Genomic DNA, 22,010 nt, shown 5'->3' with positions numbered 1-22,010 from the left:
GATATTGAGCCGATCAAACCTCGTATTCAGAAGGATTCGGATCCCTGTCTGCGCTCCCGGCCCGAATACAAAGATAAACATGTCTCCGAACACAGCTCCGAACCAAATTCTTATCCTCTTGCACTCTGATTCCAATTTCCCCGTACGATCTATCTCAGTTAAATTCATCGTATGGAGTAGTCCAACAAAACGACCACCACAATGCTCCCCCTCGGAACAATCTACACATACCCCAACAACACCCGTGTCTTCAAAGTACCCCTCCCCTCTCCAAAACCCCGATAAGTAAGTACTGATAATGAAACCCAGATCCTCGCAGCCGCCAACCTCAACAACCTAACCCTCACCCTCGCCCCATTCGAACTAGGCAAAACCAATCAGACCCCAGAATTCCTATCCACCTTCCCCCTCGGTAAAATCCCCGCCTTCACATCCGCCGATGGCAGTGTAAATATCGTCGAGTCAGACGCCATCGCGCAGTATGTCGCTGAGAACGGTCCTGCCGCGGAGCAGCTGCTGGGCCGGACGACTGTTCAGCGCGCGCAGATACGGCAGTGGATCAGCTTCGCCACGAACGAGATGGAAGCGTCCATAATTCCGCTGGTGCTCTGGCGGATTGGGCGCGCTGAGTTTGATTCCCAGAAGGAAGGGGCTGCGCTTAAGGGCCTGGAGAGGGCGTTGGGCTGTTTGGAGACGTGTCTGGAAGGGAAGACGTGGTTGGGTGATGGGGAGGGGGTGACCTTGGGGGATCTTAGTATTGCTTCGGCGTTGGTTCCGGGGTTTATGTTGGTTATTGATGAGGAGATTAGGGGGAGGTTTCCGGGTGTTGTGGGGTGGTATGAGAGGGTTATTGGGGCGGAGGGGGTTAAGGAGGCGTTTGGGGAGAAGGTCTTTATTGAGAAGAGGGAGGGGGCTCCTGTTTAGAGTAGCTCTATAGTCCCTATAGTACAGCATCTAGACACATTGTTTCTATAATTTAATCCCATCGGACGAATCAATTTTCATATTCTTAGGAGTTGAAACTCGTGTCCATGACATAAAACCATTCACCCATCTTGATGCTTTCTGCGTTCCATTCTGCTTCTCCTGGCGCCGTCTCACGCAATCTTCCACTGCCACCCTCAAACCCTCCTCGAGCCCAACCAACGGCTTATACCAAAGTCTCGTCTTCGCTTTATCCATACAGAAATATCTCGTCATGTAACTAAGCCGAAACTTCGTCCTTGTAAGTGGTGGTTCGCCCAGCCTGAGCGCCCAGAAGATCCACTCTAACGCCACAGCTATCAGAAACGCCCACGGCCGCGTAATCGTCCAAATATCCTCTGGACACGTAGTATCCCCGGCATACCGCCACACTAGTCGCGTAAAGTCCCAGAAGCAGTGAGGCTCATCGTTTGTAATGAAGAAAGCTTCCCCGTCGATCTTTTCATTGGGTGTTGGTTGCGATTGTTCATCATGTTGCTTGAACAATGCTACGACTGCAAGGTAGTGAGCATGCGCCACGTTAGTGTTTTCGGTAAAGTTGAAGGGGTTCTTATTTGAGCCGAGTTGTACCCAGGTTTTTCCTTTGTAATATGCGTCAAGGATACCGGAAATGACGACTAAGTCACCAACGCCGAAGATACCGGAGGGGCGAATAGCGCAGATGAGGAAGTACGGAGCATTCGGGGCGCGGTTTTGTGGTTGGACTTCTGTGTCGGTGAGGGCCTGTCATGTCACTATCAGTGGGGAGTTCGAGCTAGACAAATAGCAAGAAGGACACCAACCTTTGTATGTGTGTAGAATTCAGGTTGCTGGTCACCAGTGATAACAGGGAACGTTTCATTGGCATCCCTCAAATCCGTCTTTCCATCATTGATAACACTCGCTGATCTCCTATATACAAACGACCTTGTCCTCGACTCTTTCGCAATCTTGAGCAAAGTCCTGGTTCCCTCTACATTGACCTTATACAGAATATCCCGCTTCGCATCGAATTTGGGACTGGCTGTATGGATAACGACATCTGACTTGATTTTTGTAAAGATAAGGCGTATGACTGCCATGCCTGTAAGGTCAGCCTCATGGTACGTGACATTGTCAAGATGATGGCGGGGTTGGCGCAAGTCAATTGAGTGTAGGTGTGTGCAGCCGCGTTGTGAGAAGAGCTCGAGGATTTGGCTGGCAAGACCACCGCTTCCACCGGTCACGAGGACTATGCCTAGGTTGTGTTCGCCCGATGTGGTCATGATGGAGACGGTATGTTCCCTGGTTAAGTGGGAGAGACGTGCCGCAACAGGAGAGTGTTAGGTTTGTGTGGCTGTGTCACATGATGGGCAGTGGATGCGCCTCATGTTCATGTCTCAGTGGAAGCCCACCTCTTCCTTAGCCCAGTTCACAATACCCTCCCACTCTTCAAAACCGATCAAGCGCGGAATCAACTGCATAACTATCTTCCTCCCAGGGGCTCTCGCCCACCAAATCCCTTCTAGGCGATTGAGAAGCACACCCCAACACATATATATCAACAACGCCATCGGCTGTCCCTGCTGTACAAGCCCCACAAACTCATCACCAACGACGACCAACCATGGAAGAACCATTGCATCGGCTTTCACATAGCACTTCGCCATCATGACAATAGCGCGGGTACATACATCAGACGCATGTGAGCGAAGACAGTATAGTTTCCGTATCCCACTCGGCAGCAGCTCAACATCTCCCGGCTGAAATAACAGCCAGTCGTCGTCCGGATGACACTGCATAATGAGACCGAATGGGCCGCTTGCTAGCCATTCGCGGGCTCTATCGATGACAACATGGACTCCTTTGATGAAGGGGAGGAGTGCGGTTAGGGTACCCATGCCAGAATCTTCGCCGCTTTGGGATAGGGATGATACAACTGCACAAGCCATCATTATCGCTGAGCATGCGCAGAGCGCATTGCAATTTGTTGGGGATATATCCTCGAGGGCGGCACGAAAGGCGGGAGCTGCTTGGTTCTGGTAGTGCAGGGCATCGATGATGTAGTCTTCTGCAGAGGCTGGTTTTGTTCCATCGTTGGTAGATATTTCAATGTCGGTGTTGGCAGAAGTAAGGTCATTGGCTATGTGCAGGGACGACAATGCTAACAATGAGTCCATCAAGAATGGGTGACGGAGCGCTTGCTTTACGACGTAAGTCCCGAAGACATCGCTCAAGTCAGATGAGAAACTGTAGCATGTCTTCATGCACCACTGGTGCATCAGTTCAAGTTCCCGCATGCGGTTCGGAGACGGTGAACATGCTAGGGAAGGTAAAAGTCCGGCATTCAAGCGTGTCTCGGAATCATCAACCCCATTTTCCATTGTAAATTGATGCGTCTCGGTTTCCTGTGGGGCAGCATCATATGGTGAGGGTTGGAAGAGTCTTCCTGTAGAATACTGACACACTGCGTTTCGCGCCACACAATTTGTGCAAGGTGGACCACCTTCGTCGCATTTGATCCGCCTTCTCCTACACCGGTCACAGCCATGACGAGATTTTGTATGGGGACGTCTTGATGGCATTATGTCCATCAACGGAGCGAGCTGACTTCTTGAGGAGAAGCGGAATCTGACCAGATTTACCGGATATGGGGCTGACTAATCTCATCGAATAACCAACTAAGTTATTGAAAGAAAGGAAACAATTAAACTAAACCCTAGTTACAGATATAAGGCGTCTCTCCAACCCACTTATTCTGAACAACCTCTTCCAACACCCACCTCGCGACATTACCACGACTAATCCAAAACCCATCCTCCCCACTACCCGGATACGTCGCCTTAACGGGCCCCTCCGCACCATTCGTCAACCCACCAACCCGAAACACCGTCCATCGCACCCCGTCATTAACAGATAGTGACGAAACAAACTCCCCGATACCAGTCACCTCCTGATATGCCCCGGGACAGAAGGTTTTGATGGCCCAGATTCCTAGTTTCCATTTGAACGTCTCGATATCCGAGGCACAGCGGTAGGAAGGGGTGCTTATGACGAGAATACGGCTGATGTTCTGGCGAAGGAGTTTCGGGATTAGGGTTTTGTATCCGTTTGTTAGAGGCTGTTTGTGACAGGTTAGCGTTGGATTCAGGTTCAACAAATCCTACTTGCATGGCTTACAGTCCCTGTCGACCCTGGCGATGGTCCTGCGAATGAGATGAAGGCATCTGCACCGCACCGCGAAGCTTGGTCTATAGCCACTTCATTGTCAAGGGCGCCCTCGATAACATTGACATGTTCATTGTGCAGGATTGTGTCCGGAAGCTTGCTTGGAGTCCGGACTAGCAGACTAAGTCGGTGACCCTGGCCAAGCGCCATGTCACAGAACTTGCTCCCAATCGCACCTATAAAAGTCAACAAGTCAGAAATTCATTGGTATAGATCGTGAACACGTTAGTGGTGAAATACCGGAAGCTCCGAGGATAAGGAGATGCATCTTCGTACTGGCTCTATTTTTCTTTGACAATTAATTTCATTGAAGAGAATTATGAGTAGTGTAAGTCCTTGGTCCTCTCTTTATACATTTTCTTCCCCTGAACTGTAGTCATACTGCAGCCGGACTATATGACCCGTGGGAATACGCTTCCGAAATAGGCAAGTAATACGTACCGAATCTGCGCTAAGCTATATTGGGAATTCGGGTTCCTAGATAGACTGTCAATTGGACCCCGTTTAGTCTAGGTTTGTTCGACGGTGTGGAAGGTTTGCGAAACTTACTTCTCGAATAGTTGTCCCCAGAGTCCTAGGAGCTGTTGATCCCCGTACCTCTGAAGCCGTGTCTGCTCTTCCGGGCTCATTGACCATAGCCAATCATGTCAGAATAGACGATACATGCATTTAAAATAGCAATGCATTAGCATTGATCTAGTCACCGATCGAGGAAACCATGTCAATGGAGAAAGCAAGCATATACGTCCTCTTTACCGCAACGGAAGTGCATGTCCAGTAATACACGACATGACACCCCGAAGGCAATATGCAACTCAAGTCTACAGGCTTATACTTCATAAGGTACCAGAGGTAGTCTAGACCGCCGCATCGAATTGAAAACAGTGCTAAATGCTTCCTATGTGCGTCGGTCGTCCACTATGCGGTCCTGCGGAGAAACGGTGTTGCAGCAGCTATTCCTTCCATGTGAGCGGGGTTATCTTCGCCATTGGTTGAGATATTGAAAGGGAAGATAGGTGTCAGATGCAGCGAACAAACATATTATAAGATGCCTGTGGCGTTATTCCGTATGCATCCGGTTACTATGAAAATCGAGATGCATCAGAATACGTCGAATAGATAGCTCCTCTGCTTCGATACTCCGTATCACATTCGGCAGTATTGACAATTTCCTTAATGTAGAAATTCCCTCCAGCAGAGCTGGACTGTGCCCTGATCCTAGCAGCGGATATCAGCTTCAAACTGACAGATTAGGGTAGAGTTTGGAAGCGATTTGACAGCACTGTCAAGAACCAAGAGAGCAGCTGTTTACAGCTTCCAATGCCTTTTATTCAACAAAACTTCCGAGCCCTCCGAAACCATGTCAAAAACAAGATATATTTCGTTGATACCTGGAACAACCCCCAGAGTACCATGGCGTCGGCCGACACCGCAACCAATAAGCCCACCCAACCACCGCCAAAGCTGGACCATTAGATCATGTATCAGAAACTGCAAGATACCCTACAAGGAAAATAACCTGTTGACCATCACGACGACATCGGAGGGCTGTGCTCCAATTGGCACAATGTGGTGGACTGTATGATATCACATGACGTCAGTGCCATCCCCCCCCCCCCCACACGTGATATCAGAGTGTTGTTTTCCTTGGTTCTTTTTTCGTGGAATCCAGGGCACTGGTTTATATACTTGATGTGCGATACTCTGTTTCACTCTTCCTAACAATTACTTTCAGAAGTTGAAAATTGACAATATGACAGGCTATCGGTTCCCCATTGACCTTTCGCAATTCAAGAACCTCAAGCTTGATCCGAAAAGCTCGAAGCTCTCGGCTGAGCAGAGAAGGGATCTTCAGCATAACATTGATGTCTTCCGTGATGCTATTGTAGCGTTTACGGCGACAGGGTCTGCGCGTGGTCTTGCAGGACACACCGGTGGTCCTTTTGACACAGCTCCCGAAGTCTGTATTCTGCTTGCATTTATCAATGCAAACCCCGGGGGATATATCGACGCCCTCTTCGATGAAGCTGGTCACCGCGTCGCTACACAATACCTCCTCGCAGCATTGGACGGAAAAATCGAACCCAACCACCTCCTGAACTACCGTGATGCAGACTCGAAACTCCCCGGACACCCCGAATTGGGTCTTACACCAGGCGTGAAGTTCAGTTCTGGACGTCTCGGACACATGTGGGGTATGGTGAACGGTATCGCCATGGCAAACAAAGACAAGAACGTGATTCTGTTGGGATCAGACGGTTCTCAACAAGAAGGTAACGACGCCGAGGCCGCTCGTATCGCCGTCGCCAACGACCTCAACGTCAAGCTGTTCATTGATAACAACGATGTCACTATTGCCGGACACCCCTCGCAGTACCTGAAGGGGTATGAAATTGGTCGCACACTCGAAGGACACGGACTCAAGGTCCTCCGCGCCGAAGGCGAGAACCTCGAGTCGCTGTACGCCGGTGTCTCCGAGGTCATCAACAACAACGGCCCTGCGGCCCTCATTGTCGACAGAAAGATGGCCGCTGGCATCGAGGGTATCGAGGGCAAGACCAACGCCCACGATGTCATTCCCGTCGACATCGCCCGCAAATACCTCACCAACCGCGGCTACAAGCCCGAGGACCTTGAATTCTATGACATGATCAAGGCTTCGTCGAACACGCACCAATACCTCGGTTCGACAAAAGACAAGGGTGCGAACCGTGTTATCTTCGGTGAGGCAGTAAACTCCGTCCTGGACGGCCTCAGCAAAGAAGAAGCCGCCCGCAGAGTCATGGTCATCGACTCGGACCTCGAGGGCTCAACAGGGCTTAAGGGCATCCACGGCGCACACCCCGAAGTCTTCGTCCCATCGGGCGTAATGGAACGCAGTAACTTCTCCGCGGCCGCAGGATTCGGTTTCGGCTCCGATGGCACGCGCCAGGGCGTTTTCTCGACGTTCTCTGCATTCCTGGAGATGTGCGTTTCGGAAATCACCATGGCGCGATTGAACGGATGCTCCGTGCTCTCACACTTCTCGCACTCCGGCGTCGACGAAATCGCAGACAACACGTGCCATTTCGGCCTGAACCACTTCTTCGCTGATAACGGGCTTATGGATGCCGAGAGCACGGCGCTGTATTTCCCTGCTGATGGGGACCAGATGAAAGCTGTTGTCCGGAAGGTGTTCTTCAGCAAGGGTCTGCGATTCATCTTCTCCACCCGCTCCAAGGTCCCCTACATCCTGAAAGAAGGCACAGAGGAGAAGCTCTTCGGCGATGGCTACGAGTTCACACCGGGTAAGGAAGAATTCATCCGTCGCGGATCCGCAGGATATGTCGTTTCCTACGGCGACATGCTATACCGCTCCCTGGACGCCGTCGAGCGTCTTCGCGCAGAAGGCCTCGACGTCGGATTGGTCAACAAACCAACACTCAACATCGTTGACGAAGACGCGATCAAGGTCTATGGCTCAAGCCCCTTCCTCGTTGTCGTGGAGTCGATTGCTCAAAAGACCGGTCTGGGCTCGAGACTTGGAACGCATCTTCTGGAGCGCAAGTTTACGCCGAAGTATCGGGCTGTGGGTGCTGTTAAGGAAGGCTCTGGTGGACTGTACCAGCAGATTAATGCGCAGGGTTTGGGGCCGGATGATATTGTGAAGGTGATTAGGGATACGTCGGGTAAATAGGTGATTTGATTGATTTGTTGTTTATTATGGCGGGTACTGGTGTTTATCCTTTTTTATATAGGCTTTTCTCCGGATGGATATATTGGATTTCATTGTCGATAACGTGACGCAACGACTAAATATTGAATGATATACCATGTTTATATTTACATCTCTTCTGTCTACATACCCCGTGGTCACTTAATCCCTACCCACCGCAGACATCAACCTAGCCCGTTCCTCATCTCCATCCCCATCCTCCCCGAAATCGAAAGTAATCTCCCCAACCAACCTCCTCACATTACTACACTAGTTAGCATCCATTCCCAAAAGGCATACTAAGGCTTAAAACTCACCTCAGCAATGCCCGTAAACTAACCCCCACAACACTCCTCAACACCTCGAGTGCCACAAACGCCGAAAACCCCGCATCCTCAATGTACCGAATACTCAACAACTCACCATCAACTTTCCGCATCTCCCTAGCTAGTGGGAAGGAATCGCCCGCGGCCAGGAAAGGAGGGAGAGGCTGCGCGTTTGTTAATGAGGCGGAGAGGTGGCATAATAACGAGGTTGGGGCGTGCGAGTTGAAGGTTGGCGAGGTTTGAGTGAAGCGGGCGAGGTGGGTTGACCAGGGTGTTTCGTTTTGCGTTTGTTGGTGTGCCTGGTTCTGGTCGGGGTGTTTGGGGTGTTGAGTGTGGGGGTTGGAGAGGTTCTGTGTTGTATGTGCCATGAGTGCCATGGCTGTTAGCATGCGCTGTGTCTCCGAGATAAGCGCGTCGTAGGTTTGTTTCGGGAATTTGCCGCCGATAGGCGGTTCGAAGGTGGTGAAGTGGCTATGCGCGCGGAGGGCGTTGAGGAGGGTCATTTCCTCCTTAAACAGCTTCTGTCTGCGCTTCGCCAATTTCTCATGCGATCTATTCCCTCCCTGTATCACAATGGTGCTGTTTCCGGTAGCACCAGAGGTGTCAATCTCACCCAACCAAACCTCAACAGTAGCATGCATCGCACTATAAAACTCCGCGAGCACGAACAACCCCCTACCAAGCATATTCCGTAACCTCGACTTCGCCGTAATCGGGTACGGAAAGACAACCCAGAAGAACGAGATCCCGCACCCAATAGCCACAGTTACCAGTTTGTAGGGTCCGAAGAGGTAAATCGGGTAGTAGGGCTGGCCGTTTGAGGTTGCTGTTTCGAGACCGAGTTTGCGGACTTGTAGCTCGTAGCCGACGATTACGTTTAGGGTTACGATTGCTATCATCGCGGCGCCAAAGTATTGTGGAGTTTTGAGGTAGAAGTAGTACTGTCGTTGTTGTTAGAGGGGTAGAGGGGAGTATGGGGGAAGGGGGCGTACCTCAAAGACATTAGCAAGGTACAGAAAAACAATAACACCGGGCGTCCTTCCATCAACGATATACCACACAATCAAGCTCAACGCAAGCGAAACAACCGTGCCCGCAATACGCGCCACAAACCCAAACATCGTCTGTCCACTCGTCGGACTCATTCCGATTACGATAACGATCATAGCCCAGATACCACGCTGGCGGATAAAGAATTCCTGCGTTTGATGCAGATAGGCCACGATACCCACGCAAAATGCTGCTGCTGCTACGCGGAAGCCGAACATGCTTTTTTCGGAGCGTATGAGGCGGGATATTTGGCGGAGGATGCTGCTTGTTTTTTCGAAGATGTTTGACGGGGGGAGGGTTTCGGGGTCTGGGAAGGGGTCTGGGGTGGGGTCTTGGTATGTTGATAAGTTGGATGTGGTAGATTGTCGACGAGGTGGCTCTTTAGTAAAGCTTGATGTCATCCAGTTCCAAATCGAGCCCTGCTTTGGAAATATGAATCTGCCCCACTTCATCGTGCCGTCTGAGACTATGCTATCTGCGAATTTGATCAAGTCGAATGTTGCGTGCAACAGGTCGTGTTGTAGATGGTCCATGTATACGATGAAGAAGAACTCTTGTCTGACATCTGGGTCTGCAAGCATTTCTGAATTAGACTTGGTCGAATTCCCGTCATGCTTTTCCGGTGATGAGAAAGCCTCTAGATATGCTAGCGCTTCTGGCAGCTCCTTGCGCTGCGCGTGGTATCGATATAAAGCCTGTTCGAATTGGGATGTAAAGTCTTGCTGGAGCGGATCGAGAATGCCACCCTTAGACTCTTCATCATGATCACTTGAGTTATTGTTTCGTGCCTTGAGTTGCTTTTCCAGTTGTCTGTGTTTGACTAGATCGAGGGTAACAAGCACATATTGTAGCCCAGAGCGCATCAAGTCCGTGCAACTTCCAAGACGCTCTTCAAGCGTTTCCACAACCTTCTTTATCTCCGAGCGTTTCAAGTTGTCTTCTTCTGGATCATCGACGCTTCCAATCGAGTTGTTCCGTGTTCCTTCGCCATTGACAGTCATGTCCAAAATATCCGGAAGCATGGCCATTCCAGACAAAGGTAGCAGGACATTCCGCAGTAGATCACCAATTTTGGTAAGATCACCTGCTGACAGCTTCCCCCATGCAAACTCATCTTTCGAATAAAAAAGATCAGACTGCAATTTGCCGTGTAAAGCATTCAGCTTTCCTATCGCAGCGCCAAGCTTCTGCCTTTTCGAGTCCAGGCTTGACTCACCATTAGGTCCAGCGCCTCCGTTACCTGATATCCCGCTTTGCGTGGTTCGTGTCCGCTCCAAGAGACCCTGGTCACCTGTCCACACACCTGATGTCGAACTTCGCTTGACAAAGGATAGCTGCGCCTGCAGTACGGCATCAATTTGAGAGACGTAGCCTTTGATATCCTGGAAGACGTGTCCTCTGCTGGTAATTGGGAGGATAAATAGGGACACGCCAGTCGCAATGGCAAAACCAAGCATGAACCCTTTCAGCAGTCGAGTGATAAATGATAACCCTTCGTCGACTGTAATGAATGTTCCTCCCCGAGTTATCGTGACACATGAGAAAATGGAAAACGCAACCATCGGATCCTGCAATTCCATAGGTTTCCATGCTCGAAGCGTATTGGCGCCCCTACACAGATTAGCATAATCTCAGCATGAGATGTAGGCGACGAACCAAATCATAACAATAAGCCACACCGCAGAAACAGCACAAGCATCACTGTTATACCCGTTCCTCACACCCTCCGACGCATCCACAGGCGTACTATTTTGCCTCGCTTTCACAGCACAAAAAACAGCCAAACAGCACAACGACGCCGACACGCAAGTAGCCAATAGATCAAAAAGCATGATCTTCATGAACTTGGCGCGGGGTAGCAAGGCTTGCGATAGGACTGATATCAAGGCTGAGATATAGCCAATTGTGATGGTTATATCTGCGATGGCGTCGCTTTGGTTGCTGTCGATTGTTAGGGGTGATCTTGTTGGTGTGGGTGGAGGCTTACATGGCGATTATTATTGTTGGTGGGAGGGCGCCTTTTAGCATTATTAGGAAGGATTGGATGTCTAGGTCGAGACGGGTGCATAGTGATGATGGGTGTAGTGTCCTGTGAAGGTGAGTTTGATATTCGGGTAGCTTGGTGGCAACTCACCTAAGAAGCTTGGAGCTTCTGGACCTCTCATATGGAACCATTGTCCTCCACTGTCAACTGGACCGGAGTGTGCGAACACGACATTACCTTTTTGTTTAAAAGATGTCTCCTTGTACTAGTACTTTCATGTTAAGGTGAAACATCGCCTCCGGTAAGAGAAATCGGCTGGCCATACCATGACGGAGCCGAACAAAGTGCCGAATGCGGGTGCATCCCGCGATCAGACGTTGAAATAAGGTGTTCTGGAATATGGAAACAGAACTAGAACAAATCCAGATAAGGATTTGAGAAGGGGACTGTCTTGAAGAATACTCGTTAGCGTTGAAGTGGTCGAAGATACGCGAGATTCTCCAGCATCCGACCGATCGGGTAATTGCTTTGCCGTCCTGTAGAAGAAATCATCACTTACTACTTTACTAGTTACTACTCTGTACAAGCACCATGAACTTCTTCCGGCGAGCATATGCTTAAGATGTTTTCAGTTAGTTATTCTTCCCTCTCTCTATAGAGCAGGGCATATGAGAGCTTGGGACTCTAACACTCGTCAATATTGATCGGCATTCTGATTGATCAACTAACTTGCAACTATGTGTTGGCTTGCATCGGCTCATCTCAGCCGCAGAGGATTCGCTCCCCTCTCTCTCTTTTTCTCTCCTTGCCTTGAGTCTCCTAAAAACCACCGCAAGCGAGTTTGCATACCATGCATTTCCGAGTGTTGAAAGGATTCGAAAATGTTAAAAACATTCCTGCGCGGTTCTTTCACAAAAAATCCCGGAAAAAGGAGGAAAGACAAGTGATACGGGTGTGCCAGTAACTGATTCCTCGGCGGAGAACAGCAGTGAGATAGAGGAAGCTCATGGTGCTATGCAACCCAATGAGTCTCTGTAGGAGCGCGCGTACAACGAAATAGACCCGGACTTGAAACAGCAATATGATAAACTACTCGATAACGAATATGAAAACAACCGTGCGTTTGTGTAATCCCGCGTAGCTGAAATGGTGTTTCTAATGTGCCGTTGCAGACTCGGAGGACCGAGCCATCGACCGTCAAAAGCAACTGGGCATCTTGGTCAAAAACGGCCTGCAGAAAACAGACGAGCATAAGCCCATGCGAGACGACATGGCCAAAGTTTCAGAACGCATTCAGACCGTCAAGGTCTTTGTTGACTAGGCCGCCAAGGCGTCGTTAGAGGCGTCTTTGGTATGAGCTGGGGTGTGCGTTGCTCTACCTCTGTTGACCAACCCTCATGTCGCATCCAAGGCTAACAAGGATGGCTTTGACTACGTGACCTCTCACCTTGCGTACTACCTCGAGGTCGGGCATTTACTCTGGTCAGAGGATGAATGGAAACGACCGGAATTGGCAAAGCTGAAGAAAGACCCGTTTTGCGATAGTTGGGTCAAGCTCTACAAGAAAATGCTGGAGTACCAACTGAACATCGCAGTAGGCGGAAGAATCTTATCAAGGACATTGTTCTTTCTGACGACTGGAGGGCAATGGTAGACAGCATCAGAAGTCTGGAGACGGTCAAAAGCGACACCAAGGAAATACGCCACGGCGCTCCAGGGACGCAATCTCGATCGCATCGAGCAAAATTGTGAAGGCATTGCCGGTTCCACACGTGGATTACTGACCTTGTCGGAGCAACAACTGCAAGTATCTACAGAGCATCTTGATGTGGCCAAAAAACACCTGGAAGTGGACTAGGAGTACCATCAGCAGGTGCTGGACCGGTTGCCAGATCAGGAGAAGGAGTGCCTCCGATTATTTCGCCTTACCAGGGACGATCGCGATGATTCGTACGAATGGTACAAGAACAAGATTGAGAAACGACTTGAAGGGACCTGCAACTGGAAACTGAAGCGTTCAAATCATAGAATCAATACGGCCAATAATATCGCAGCGGTACTGCTCCTATGAATTGGTCACTGAAGTGGATACTATAAGAAGATGATATTGACTGTCTATTTACCACTGATGATAATAGAATGAGTTCTTGGCCAACTCTAATGTATGGTTATAGTGGCATCTCCTGAAGAGATTGCTGGCTTGCTAATCGGGCCAACTATTAATACATTGGATATCACCTCGATTCTCATCAGCCGGCGAGGCATCTTGAACCATATCAGTCCGCGGCAGTGCTGCCACTATGGTGCGCTATGGTACTACAGCGATACTGTCGCTATCACCTAATCTAGCCCCCCAAAAAAATATTGAAAATTCATTTATTTCCCTAAAAAATGATTGTTTACCCCCCCCTTCCCCCCTGGAGCCTGGGGGGAAATTCGTAGTATCTCCAACATTGAACTCCTGCAGCAATGCTCGACTGCTGCCTTATTCTGTACTACACACTAGCACCCCAGCCTTATGCAAAGTCGATCAACCCTGAACCCTGGCACCGATGTTATTATTCTTTGCCTGTATGCCTGGTAGAGTAATACAATGAGGGCAAAATCCAGGCAGCAATGAGGCTCCGGCCATAGACGCGTATGGAAGACATCATGGCTACTTGTACACTCGCGTATGGAATAACGTGATTGTGCTGATATCATGTGGCTTAGCATCGTGGATCAGGAAAAATGTGGCGGTGCACTCAGGCAAGCCACGCTATTTTGGGCCGACAAGTGGAGTCATGATCGACGGAATTATTCTGGATAGTGGTTCAATCTCGGCTGGTGCCCGTCTTGGAAACCTGCACAAGTATAGAGTACAAGGACCGTTTGTACACTGCTGCCTACAAACAAGCGCTATGTACTATGTACTCCCAGTAAGGGATGTGTGTACCTCTACTCTATTCAGCCTGTAATATTATGAATGCTAGAATGATGCCATCAAACTGGAAATCCGGAAGATCCTCAGGCCGCGGTGGGTTTGGTATCTACCAATCAGATAGCATAGATCCCGTGAGGCGACAGCGCCTAATGCCGTGACTGGCAGAAATGCAGCATTGGGCCAGACAGAATGCGTACGGGATAATGCCCGAGTCTGTACAGTCGATCAGACTCGCTTGTATTCTGTGCTCCGTACTCTGTATCAATTAAGTCATGCTTACCTGTAGCACAATGCAATGTTCTATAGAAATTGTATACTCTGTACAGTGCTTGCGTGTTCCATTGTTTCTAGACCGTGGGTCCCGAGGCTTGGCGCGCATCACTGTCCTGAGGCTGCCAAGGCCAAGCCGGGCTTAAGTAAGGCTTCATCCCCGTTGTCCTTATCTCTCTTTCTTTCTCTCTCTCTCCTCTCTTTCTATCCTTTCTTTCATTCTCTCCTTCCTTTCGATCTTTCTACTTTTTTATCGCTCTACTTCAGTCTGCACCTAGGCAGTGCCTGTGACTACCCCCAGGACCCAGTCCATAATACATGCGTGGGTCCTAGCAAACATTCATCCCTTGTACCTGTTCTGCCATACTGACACTGCACGTTAGACCGGATTCACTCGTGGGCGAAAGCTCACGCGTTCGATGGCAGTCTACCCTCGCAAGAACCCAGCAAGGAAGCCGCTGAGGAACCCCCGGATATACAGCCTTCCGCCCCTACTCAAAATGCCCAAGTGACTCCTCCCAAAGAGACCCCGGCCGCGGAGTCGGGGTCGAGTACGGAAAACAAAACCGAAGAACAAAAGCCTGGCCTATTGGTCCGCGCCAAACATGGCTCGGTCCGTTTCTGCAAGCACACCAAGACAGCCCTCTTTCACAGCTGGGTCAATGTCCTCTTGGTCTTCGTACCAATTGGTATTGCCGTCGAGGCTGTCGGCTTGGATCCTGCCATCATCTTTGCCATGAACGCAGTGGCCATCATCCCTCTGGCTGGCTTGTTGAGTCATGCTACAGAGTGTGTTGCAATGCGCCTGGGAGATACCATCGGTGCACTCATCAACGTCACCTTTGGAAATGCAGTCGAGTTGATCATTTTCATTATTGCTCTGGTTAAGAATGAAATCCGCATCGTTCAGGCCTCACTGCTCGGCTCGATTCTGGCAAATCTACTCCTGATTATGGGAATGGCCTTTCTCCTGGGAGGTCTCCGTTTCCAAGAACAGATCTACAACAGCACCGTCACTCAAATGAGCGCCTGTCTCCTCAGTTTGAGTGTCATGAGTTTGCTCCTTCCGACCGCATTCCATGCCTCATGGTCCAACGGTGCAATCGCTGATATATACACCCTCAAAGTCAGCCGCGGAACGAGTGTCGTCTTGTTGCTGGTGTACATTCTCTACATCATCTTCCAGCTCAAGTCCCATTCGTACCTTTACGCCAGTATCCCTCAACAGATCATCGACGAAGAATCTCACCCTGGTATCTTGGCTGAGTTGATGAATTCTTCCGATTCCTCCAGCAGCTCCTCTAGTGACTCTGACGACACCACAACATCCTGGACCACCGCCAAACGTATCAAGAAGGCTATGAAATCCAGAAGACATCGCAAGTCCAGCGTTAGTTCCAAGGGCACCGCCACACGGCGGTCGATTCACCAAAAGCTGACCGAACTGCCTCGCCCTGCAACCGCTGACAGATCCAATTCGGCCCTGGGCTCCATGGATGATTCCGCTTCGTGTGCCGTCGAATTTGGCGATGACATGCGATACGACGCGGACGACGATGTCAGACGACTGCAGATGCCCCGTTCTCGAGACTTCGGACAACAGCCATCCAGCGTCAACGTGAAGCCCGCCAAGGAGGATCGGAAGGCCAGAAAGGAGCAGAAGAGGCGACATAAATCAGAAGTCATGGCTGAGAAGCAAGACGCAGTGGTTGACAGCGCTTCCATGCCAAACCGACCTTCCCTACAGTCGCACTTGTCGGAACCCAATGTCGTTCGCGAAGATCTTGGCCCCGTTGACGACATTCCGAAGAGAAAATCGCCTTTTAGACCGGTTATGCCGTCATTGCTTTCCAATACCGTGTTTTCAAGCGGACAGCCACAACCGGCTGCTGCTCAACCGGCTCCTAATGCACACGGTCTCCGACGCGCCAATTCTCTTCCAGGTCGGATAAACCGCCCACCCCCGGTTGGCAATGCTGTGCAGTACGCCCGTGGGGCTTCCCGCTTTCCTAACCCTAACGACGAAGATCCAGTCGCTGTCCAGGCTGCACCATCGACCGTGCAGCCTGAAATGTCCCGTACCGCCGCCGTGGTCATGTTGCTCATTTCCACTGCTCTTGTGGCGGTCTGCGCTGAGTTCCTGGTTGACGCTATTCCAACGATGGTCGAAAGCTCCAACGTCAGCGAGGCCTTTATTGGTTTGATCATTCTTCCCATTGTGGGTAACGCTGCAGAGCACGTTACCGCCGTCAGTGTGGCTACGAAGAACAAGATGGATTTGTCGATTGGTGTGTCTGTCGGAAGTAGTATCCAAATTGCTATTTTCGTCACTCCATTGGTCGTTATCCTCGGCTGGTGTATGGACAAGGACATGTCTTTGTACTTTACGCTGTTCGAGACCATCTGTCTGTTTGTGACAGCCTTTGTTGTCAACTTCTTGGTTCTCGACGGTCGCAGTAACTATCTCGAGGGCGCACTTCTCATAGCGGCCTATGTGATCATTGCAGTCGCTACCTTCTTCTACCCGGATAGTGCACAGTCCAGCGATTTTGCAGGTCCTGGCCAGTAAATTCGGATGTGCGAATGGGTGGATTAGGGTGGAATGTTTGTATGGTAGATTGCTCTATGGTTATCCAGACTGAGATTTTTTTTCTCATTTCATTTTCTTTTCGGGTATCTTTTCTTTCGCCTGTTCTTTTTCTTCATGCAACAATTTGAAACTCTTGCTGCTAGTGCAGCCTTTTCATGGCCTTTGGTTTTCTGTATGCTTTAAGTTCAATTAATCGATTGCCTTCGATAAACTACCATAACTTCTATGTAGCTGTTCAGTTTGGTTCCACTTGCATTGAGCAAGATACATAATACTTCTCCTCGTCCTTCGGAAAGATAGCGCAATAACATGGAATCCTGTTTAAAATATATTATAAAATGTCAAGACATCTTCTCGTGGAAGAAAACATCTTCTATGCTGCCGACTAGCTTCATTAATTAAACCACAAAAGCAGACACTTGCGACCAAAGAGTTTGGGCGTAATACAGGATTTCCCAAGGGCACTATCCTTCTTCTTCCTTCTGTCCTTCCCCTCCCCCCTTTTTTTCTGCTTCAACTTCGTATATCATGTATATAATACGGAAGCCATAAGCCGAGATTCTTGATATACCTAATTCCATGATGCTCTATGTAATGTCCATGGGAAACAATGGCTAAGGGGATAAAATTCCTGAATACTTAAACCAAAAACCTGTAATTTTTATGAAAATACTAATCTGTTCAGTTTCTCCTAGTTTCATGACATTGTTTCACCAGCACTCGGCTCAGAATCAAACCACACTTGCATTTCCTCAGCAGATAGTTCAACTAGCCCATGTCGCCGCAAACTGCGAAATTTCCTGGTGAGCCAGCCATCAGGATCAATATTTACCCGCCTTCTCTTATGAGAACTTCTCATTTCAAGGTATTCTTCCCTGGGTTGCATCAGGTATGTGGCATTGAGATAGTATCCTGGATTATCTGCATACCACTGAAACCATTCGTTCCAGCGGACGCCCCGCCCATTCAAGGTGATATGGAACCCGTACTCGTCTAGTCCACGGAAGAATTCTTCCCAGATTTGCATTTTGTCTAGCTGAAAAGGGAAAATGATACCTCTTTGGTCCTGATTAGGAATGGTAACCAGAAGACGGACATTCAACCAATCTGGAGTTGTAAATGAATGGAGTTGGGGAAAGAGATCGGCAGGACTCATCTGGCGTACAGATGGTGGATCTGTGATTTCTTCCATGCCTGCCACTTCCGTCAGGATTGGGCTCGGATTGCTGGTCGCCTGAGTTCCCTGGGTTTCCACCGGGGTGGTATCTACATTCACCGTTGGATAACCACTGGTATCCTCTCTGAGATAACCAAAGAAGGCTTGGAAAAAGGCTTGTCGCACAAGCCGGACCGTGACTCGTCGGGACCTGTAGGTCTGGCCCAACATTTCTCCATCAAGAGCATAACGATCAGCATCTACCGAGTCAGTGTATGGCAGTCCACAGCGCCATGATACTGTCCGCCTACCCCTTCATCGACTGTGACCTTCAAGTCAGGATCATGAGGAAACAGGTGCTCCATGACCTTTCGTCCAACATCAAGGTAGTGAAGGTCTTTGAAAAAAGCTACCCAGAGTCGGAATGGGAACATCAATCATTTGCAATCGGTCCCAGATGAGTCTCCGGTGCTCAGGATTTTGGATCTTGGGGAACAAAATGTGCTCATCCATTTTATTTTCCAGAACCTTCAGGTCTGTATTTGAAACTTTAGGCACTCGAGACTGTAGTTCCTGGACGGTGTGGCCATATACATGATCCACAAGGTCAGGGCAACCGCCCATAATCTCATACCAGACCCGTCGAATATAGTCCAAGTAGTGTAGAATCTCCTGCACTCGTGATTAGTCAATATGACCAAATATTGATCGGATGAGGGAAGTTATCTGTGTCTAGTCAGCACAGGGCCTACCTGGTCACACCGCATCCCAATCACCTTATGCAGGACACCGATATGCATGTGTGTCCAAAGCCCAGGTATGGAGAGCAGCGCGTCAAATGCTTGGGGTAAGCTTCCATGGCGAAGGAAAGCTCGTAAATACCTAGGCTTTTTAGTCTTTGGGATATGTTCCAGAATTGCCCACCACTGTCTCTCTGCATCTGTATTGCGAGCACCATCGAGGCACCCCTGATAGTACCGGATTTTATGGTAGATAAGTCCATCAGAGGGCCAGCGATTGTTGATAAAGCGTTCCTGGAGGGAACGGACAAGTTGGGCTTGGAGCTGCCACTCTTCAAGAAGCCGTTGGTTTGATTCATTTAAGACACTTTCTGCCCAATAATTCACTTTAATCAGTCCCATAGAATCACTATGTCTCCCGAAGAGAAGCGCGCCATGAAGTAATGAATATATGTGATATCAGAAAACAAGCCACCTACCAGTCTGTTCTGTGATGAAAATATCAACAACCCACCACCGGTGCTGTGCACTTAGTTTACTGCGTGCTGTGGCTATCAGGCTCTCATGGTCCTGTGCGCGAAGGCTATAGTTCAGAGGGACAATTAATTCAGGAAAAGATTCTCCATTGTCATGATGCAGCGTTAGGCGGCCCCAGTCGCTAACGTGGACCAGAACTGGAACATGAAACTCGCTGTTCAGCCGAAGGCAGCCTTGGATATCCAAGATGCGTTTGAGCCGATGGACATTCTGGCAGTCATCCATCTGACTGCCAAAGGTTGTCTCAAAGGTAAGGCTGTCAAGACGAACCCGAGCGCTGCCCTTGAAATGAACCTTTTTATACTCTGCCAGCGCTCGCTCCTTTGATTCAACATGGGCTTGGAATACCGATTGTGTCATATGGACTGTGGGGGCGCTTCAGCCAGTGCGTCCTAGGATGAAGGCGAATCTAAAGGACTCCTTATGAGGAGAAGATACAGGAAGACGATACAGAATTGAGAATATTTCATCTGTAAGGGAACAACATGTATAGCATATATCTGATGGCTAATAAAATGCGAGTGCGACTGGTTAAAATGGCGAACTTCACAATGACCAGTTACTGAATAGCCTCATTTATGAGTGGAAAATACTATATTCCGATTTGTACATCTTACTCCAATTCGATTTGTCAACGACAATAAGACCCTCAAGTTTTATTCTTTCAACATATCGTAATAACATCAGAATATACACCCCATCCCCGTATGGTGATCGCTTCTACTAGTTTACTTCACGCCCATTTTCCATTCTATGCTTCAGAACTCTAAATTATACATAGTTGTAAGAATATAAGCTCTTTAAATATTGACTTGGGAAGGAGCACCTTCCGAAGCTCACCTATGACCATGATTCTTTAACGCCTACGCGTGGAATTCTCAAGAGACCAGGACTGGGCGAAGTGTCGTACATGATGGGAGACTAATGGGAAATCTCTATGTATCAATGCGGTGTGCCAAACCGTGTCCCGGGAGATATCAAACAATCATGGAAGTGGCGGACTGAGGTGAGGGACAGCCAAGATGTTCAGAAATGGAAGGAATTTCGTCAGGCTCTCAGCTAAGTCAACTTCTACATGAACCAGCATAATACTTGATATTGGTATATTGTTACCAGCGAAGAATTGGTCGCGATCAGGAAATTGGACCGGAATGGGAATCTGGAGCTTTCTCAGCCAATTCCATGGTCCACTGAAAGCACAGCTACACAGCCACAGCTGACTGCCTTACTTGCACTGTGGTACATTGGCATGCTTGCGTCGCTGAATGAGGGGGCCAACCAGTGGGAGATGTGAGTATGGTGACCGGTTAGGTTTTGACAAAGAGGAGAATCATTTGCAATTCATGAAGCTTTGGACCATAATTCCTATTGATCTATGCATGTTTTTATTGTATGTACTCTGTGAGAGCAACAAAAGAAGAGCATTGGCCAAATGGGAGTGGGTACTTTTAATGAAGCTGCAAAATGACTCCGCAAGATCCAAGTTTATGTTTTAGTTGGCAATCCGTTTCAATTATGCGGGCAGATTAAATTTACAGAATTATCCTTTCTTTCCTTCTATAATGAATTGAATGGTTCTAGAGGACTCATGAAAAGGGCTCAAATCAATAAGCACATACTAGCAAACGTCCAATAATCAAATCGTCACAACATCCCAAGCGCTAAACAAACCACATCCAATCCTCCTATATCCAGGAGTAACCAGACCCTCCAGAAACAGTCTATAAACGAATCCTAGCATACCCATACCGACACCCATCATGAAGTCTCAAGTCCGTATTCCCATCCGCAGCATCATACAGCCCATGATTAATGCCTTCAACGTCCAAAGCGACCTCGCAACTTTTGAACCCGATCAGCGGACGACGTACTCGAACTGACTTTCCTGTCTCATCTGATCTCATCTGATCGGTGTAGATCGATGGGTGTGTGGCGATCAGTAGTCCGCATGTCGTGGCGAACCCAATCCAGAGACATATTTTGCCGACTGTTGGGAGGTAGTCGGTTATCCAGGCAAAAGTGAATGATCCGATGAAGATGTATGAGTAGAAAAATGGTTTGTAGTATGGGATTGTGTAGTATATGTTATATGGTTTTCGGGGGCACTCGTCGTCGTGGGAGTTGTTGGGGAGTAGGCGAGTGTTGTCTGACATTGTGAATATTTGGGGAGATAGATGGGAGAATGCCAATAGACTGATAAGAGGGAGGAAAGAGAAAAGGGGACGAGCTGGAGGTCAAATCAAGAAACGAGGTGGAGCAACGATCCTCCATCCACGCCGCGCGGATTAAGCCTCAAAAGCCGCAAGATTTCGCATTATTCCTCTTTAGTCATACACTAAGCCAACTGCGGTTAAAGTCGGATTGGATGGATTCGGATTCTCCAAAGTACAAGCCGCATTATAATTTGCGACAATAATAACATAAAACAACAACATCAAGCATTGAATACAATTAATATTCCATTACATTTATATCATCTATATCAGTCTCATTACACTATCAACCATCTCCGAAGTAAAAATAGTCATATTTATACATTCCGAAGTTGCACAACCATTCATTTTCACTCC

The 22,010-nt window shown here is 48.8% G+C and overlaps 8 protein-coding genes across 8 annotated transcripts; 3 read left to right on the top strand and 5 right to left on the bottom strand.

The window, feature by feature from the left end:
- Positions 1–201: 201 nt before the first annotated feature.
- Positions 202–924, top strand: ASPGLDRAFT_63521 (glutathione S-transferase family protein; the record flags this gene model as incomplete). Its single annotated transcript, XM_022548671.1, has 2 exons — positions 202–255; positions 310–924. 2 exons carry the CDS (start codon positions 202–204, stop codon positions 922–924), a joined length of 669 nt encoding a protein of 222 aa, XP_022405367.1.
- A 22-nt stretch (positions 925–946) lies between these two features.
- Positions 947–2,486, bottom strand: ASPGLDRAFT_730479 (C-3 sterol dehydrogenase/C-4 decarboxylase family protein). Its single transcript, XM_022549650.1, has 2 exons — positions 1,767–2,486; positions 947–1,707 (listed from the first exon to the last, which is right to left on the bottom strand). Exons 1-2 carry the CDS (start codon positions 2,226–2,228, stop codon positions 970–972), a joined length of 1,200 nt encoding a protein of 399 aa, XP_022405366.1. The 5' UTR covers positions 2,229–2,486; the 3' UTR covers positions 947–969.
- On the bottom strand, positions 2,343–4,450 carry ASPGLDRAFT_163273 (NAD(P)-dependent oxidoreductase; the record flags this gene model as incomplete). Its single annotated transcript, XM_022542540.1, has 3 exons — positions 4,123–4,450; positions 3,670–4,063; positions 2,343–3,448 (listed from the first exon to the last, which is right to left on the bottom strand). The coding sequence occupies exons 1-3, from the start codon at positions 4,318–4,320 to the stop codon at positions 2,343–2,345; spliced, it is 1,698 nt and encodes a 565-aa protein (XP_022405365.1). The 5' UTR covers positions 4,321–4,450.
- Positions 4,451–5,923: 1,473 nt separating this feature from the next.
- ASPGLDRAFT_116774 (uncharacterized protein) lies at positions 5,924–7,846 on the top strand (the record flags this gene model as incomplete). The annotated part of the gene is made up of 1 exon (XM_022539806.1): positions 5,924–7,846. The coding sequence occupies one exon, from the start codon at positions 5,924–5,926 to the stop codon at positions 7,844–7,846; it is 1,923 nt and encodes a 640-aa protein (XP_022405364.1).
- A 180-nt stretch (positions 7,847–8,026) lies between these two features.
- ASPGLDRAFT_63518 (uncharacterized protein) lies at positions 8,027–11,415 on the bottom strand (the record flags this gene model as incomplete). Its single annotated transcript, XM_022548670.1, has 7 exons — positions 8,027–8,129; positions 8,182–9,131; positions 9,183–9,571; positions 9,659–10,851; positions 10,897–11,181; positions 11,228–11,329; positions 11,375–11,415. The coding sequence occupies 7 exons, from the start codon at positions 11,413–11,415 to the stop codon at positions 8,027–8,029; spliced, it is 3,063 nt and encodes a 1,020-aa protein (XP_022405363.1).
- Positions 11,416–14,615: 3,200 nt separating this feature from the next.
- ASPGLDRAFT_141405 (putative membrane bound cation transporter) lies at positions 14,616–17,328 on the top strand. Its single transcript, XM_022541736.1, has 2 exons — positions 14,616–14,739; positions 14,801–17,328. Exons 1-2 carry the CDS (start codon positions 14,736–14,738, stop codon positions 16,984–16,986), a joined length of 2,190 nt encoding a protein of 729 aa, XP_022405362.1. The 5' UTR covers positions 14,616–14,735; the 3' UTR covers positions 16,987–17,328.
- A 1,072-nt stretch (positions 17,329–18,400) lies between these two features.
- ASPGLDRAFT_1499936 (uncharacterized protein) lies at positions 18,401–19,782 on the bottom strand (the record flags this gene model as incomplete). Its single annotated transcript, XM_022542092.1, has 3 exons — positions 18,401–18,832; positions 18,907–19,227; positions 19,372–19,782. Coding segments are annotated over 3 exons (1,020 nt in total), but the record flags the coding sequence as incomplete, so codon positions are not given.
- Positions 19,783–20,911: 1,129 nt separating this feature from the next.
- On the bottom strand, positions 20,912–21,878 carry ASPGLDRAFT_42257 (uncharacterized protein). The gene has a single exon (XM_022545575.1). The coding sequence runs from the start codon at positions 21,591–21,593 to the stop codon at positions 21,162–21,164; it is 432 nt and encodes a 143-aa protein (XP_022405360.1). The 5' UTR covers positions 21,594–21,878; the 3' UTR covers positions 20,912–21,161.
- Positions 21,879–22,010: the final 132 nt, after the last annotated feature.

Source organism: Aspergillus glaucus, assembly GCF_001890805.1.
Source record: "Aspergillus glaucus CBS 516.65 unplaced genomic scaffold ASPGLscaffold_2, whole genome shotgun sequence".
NCBI lineage: Eukaryota > Fungi > Ascomycota > Eurotiomycetes > Eurotiales > Aspergillaceae > Aspergillus > Aspergillus glaucus.
The sequence above is the reverse complement of the archived record's forward strand: the minus strand, read 5'-3'. Positions and strand labels throughout refer to the sequence as shown.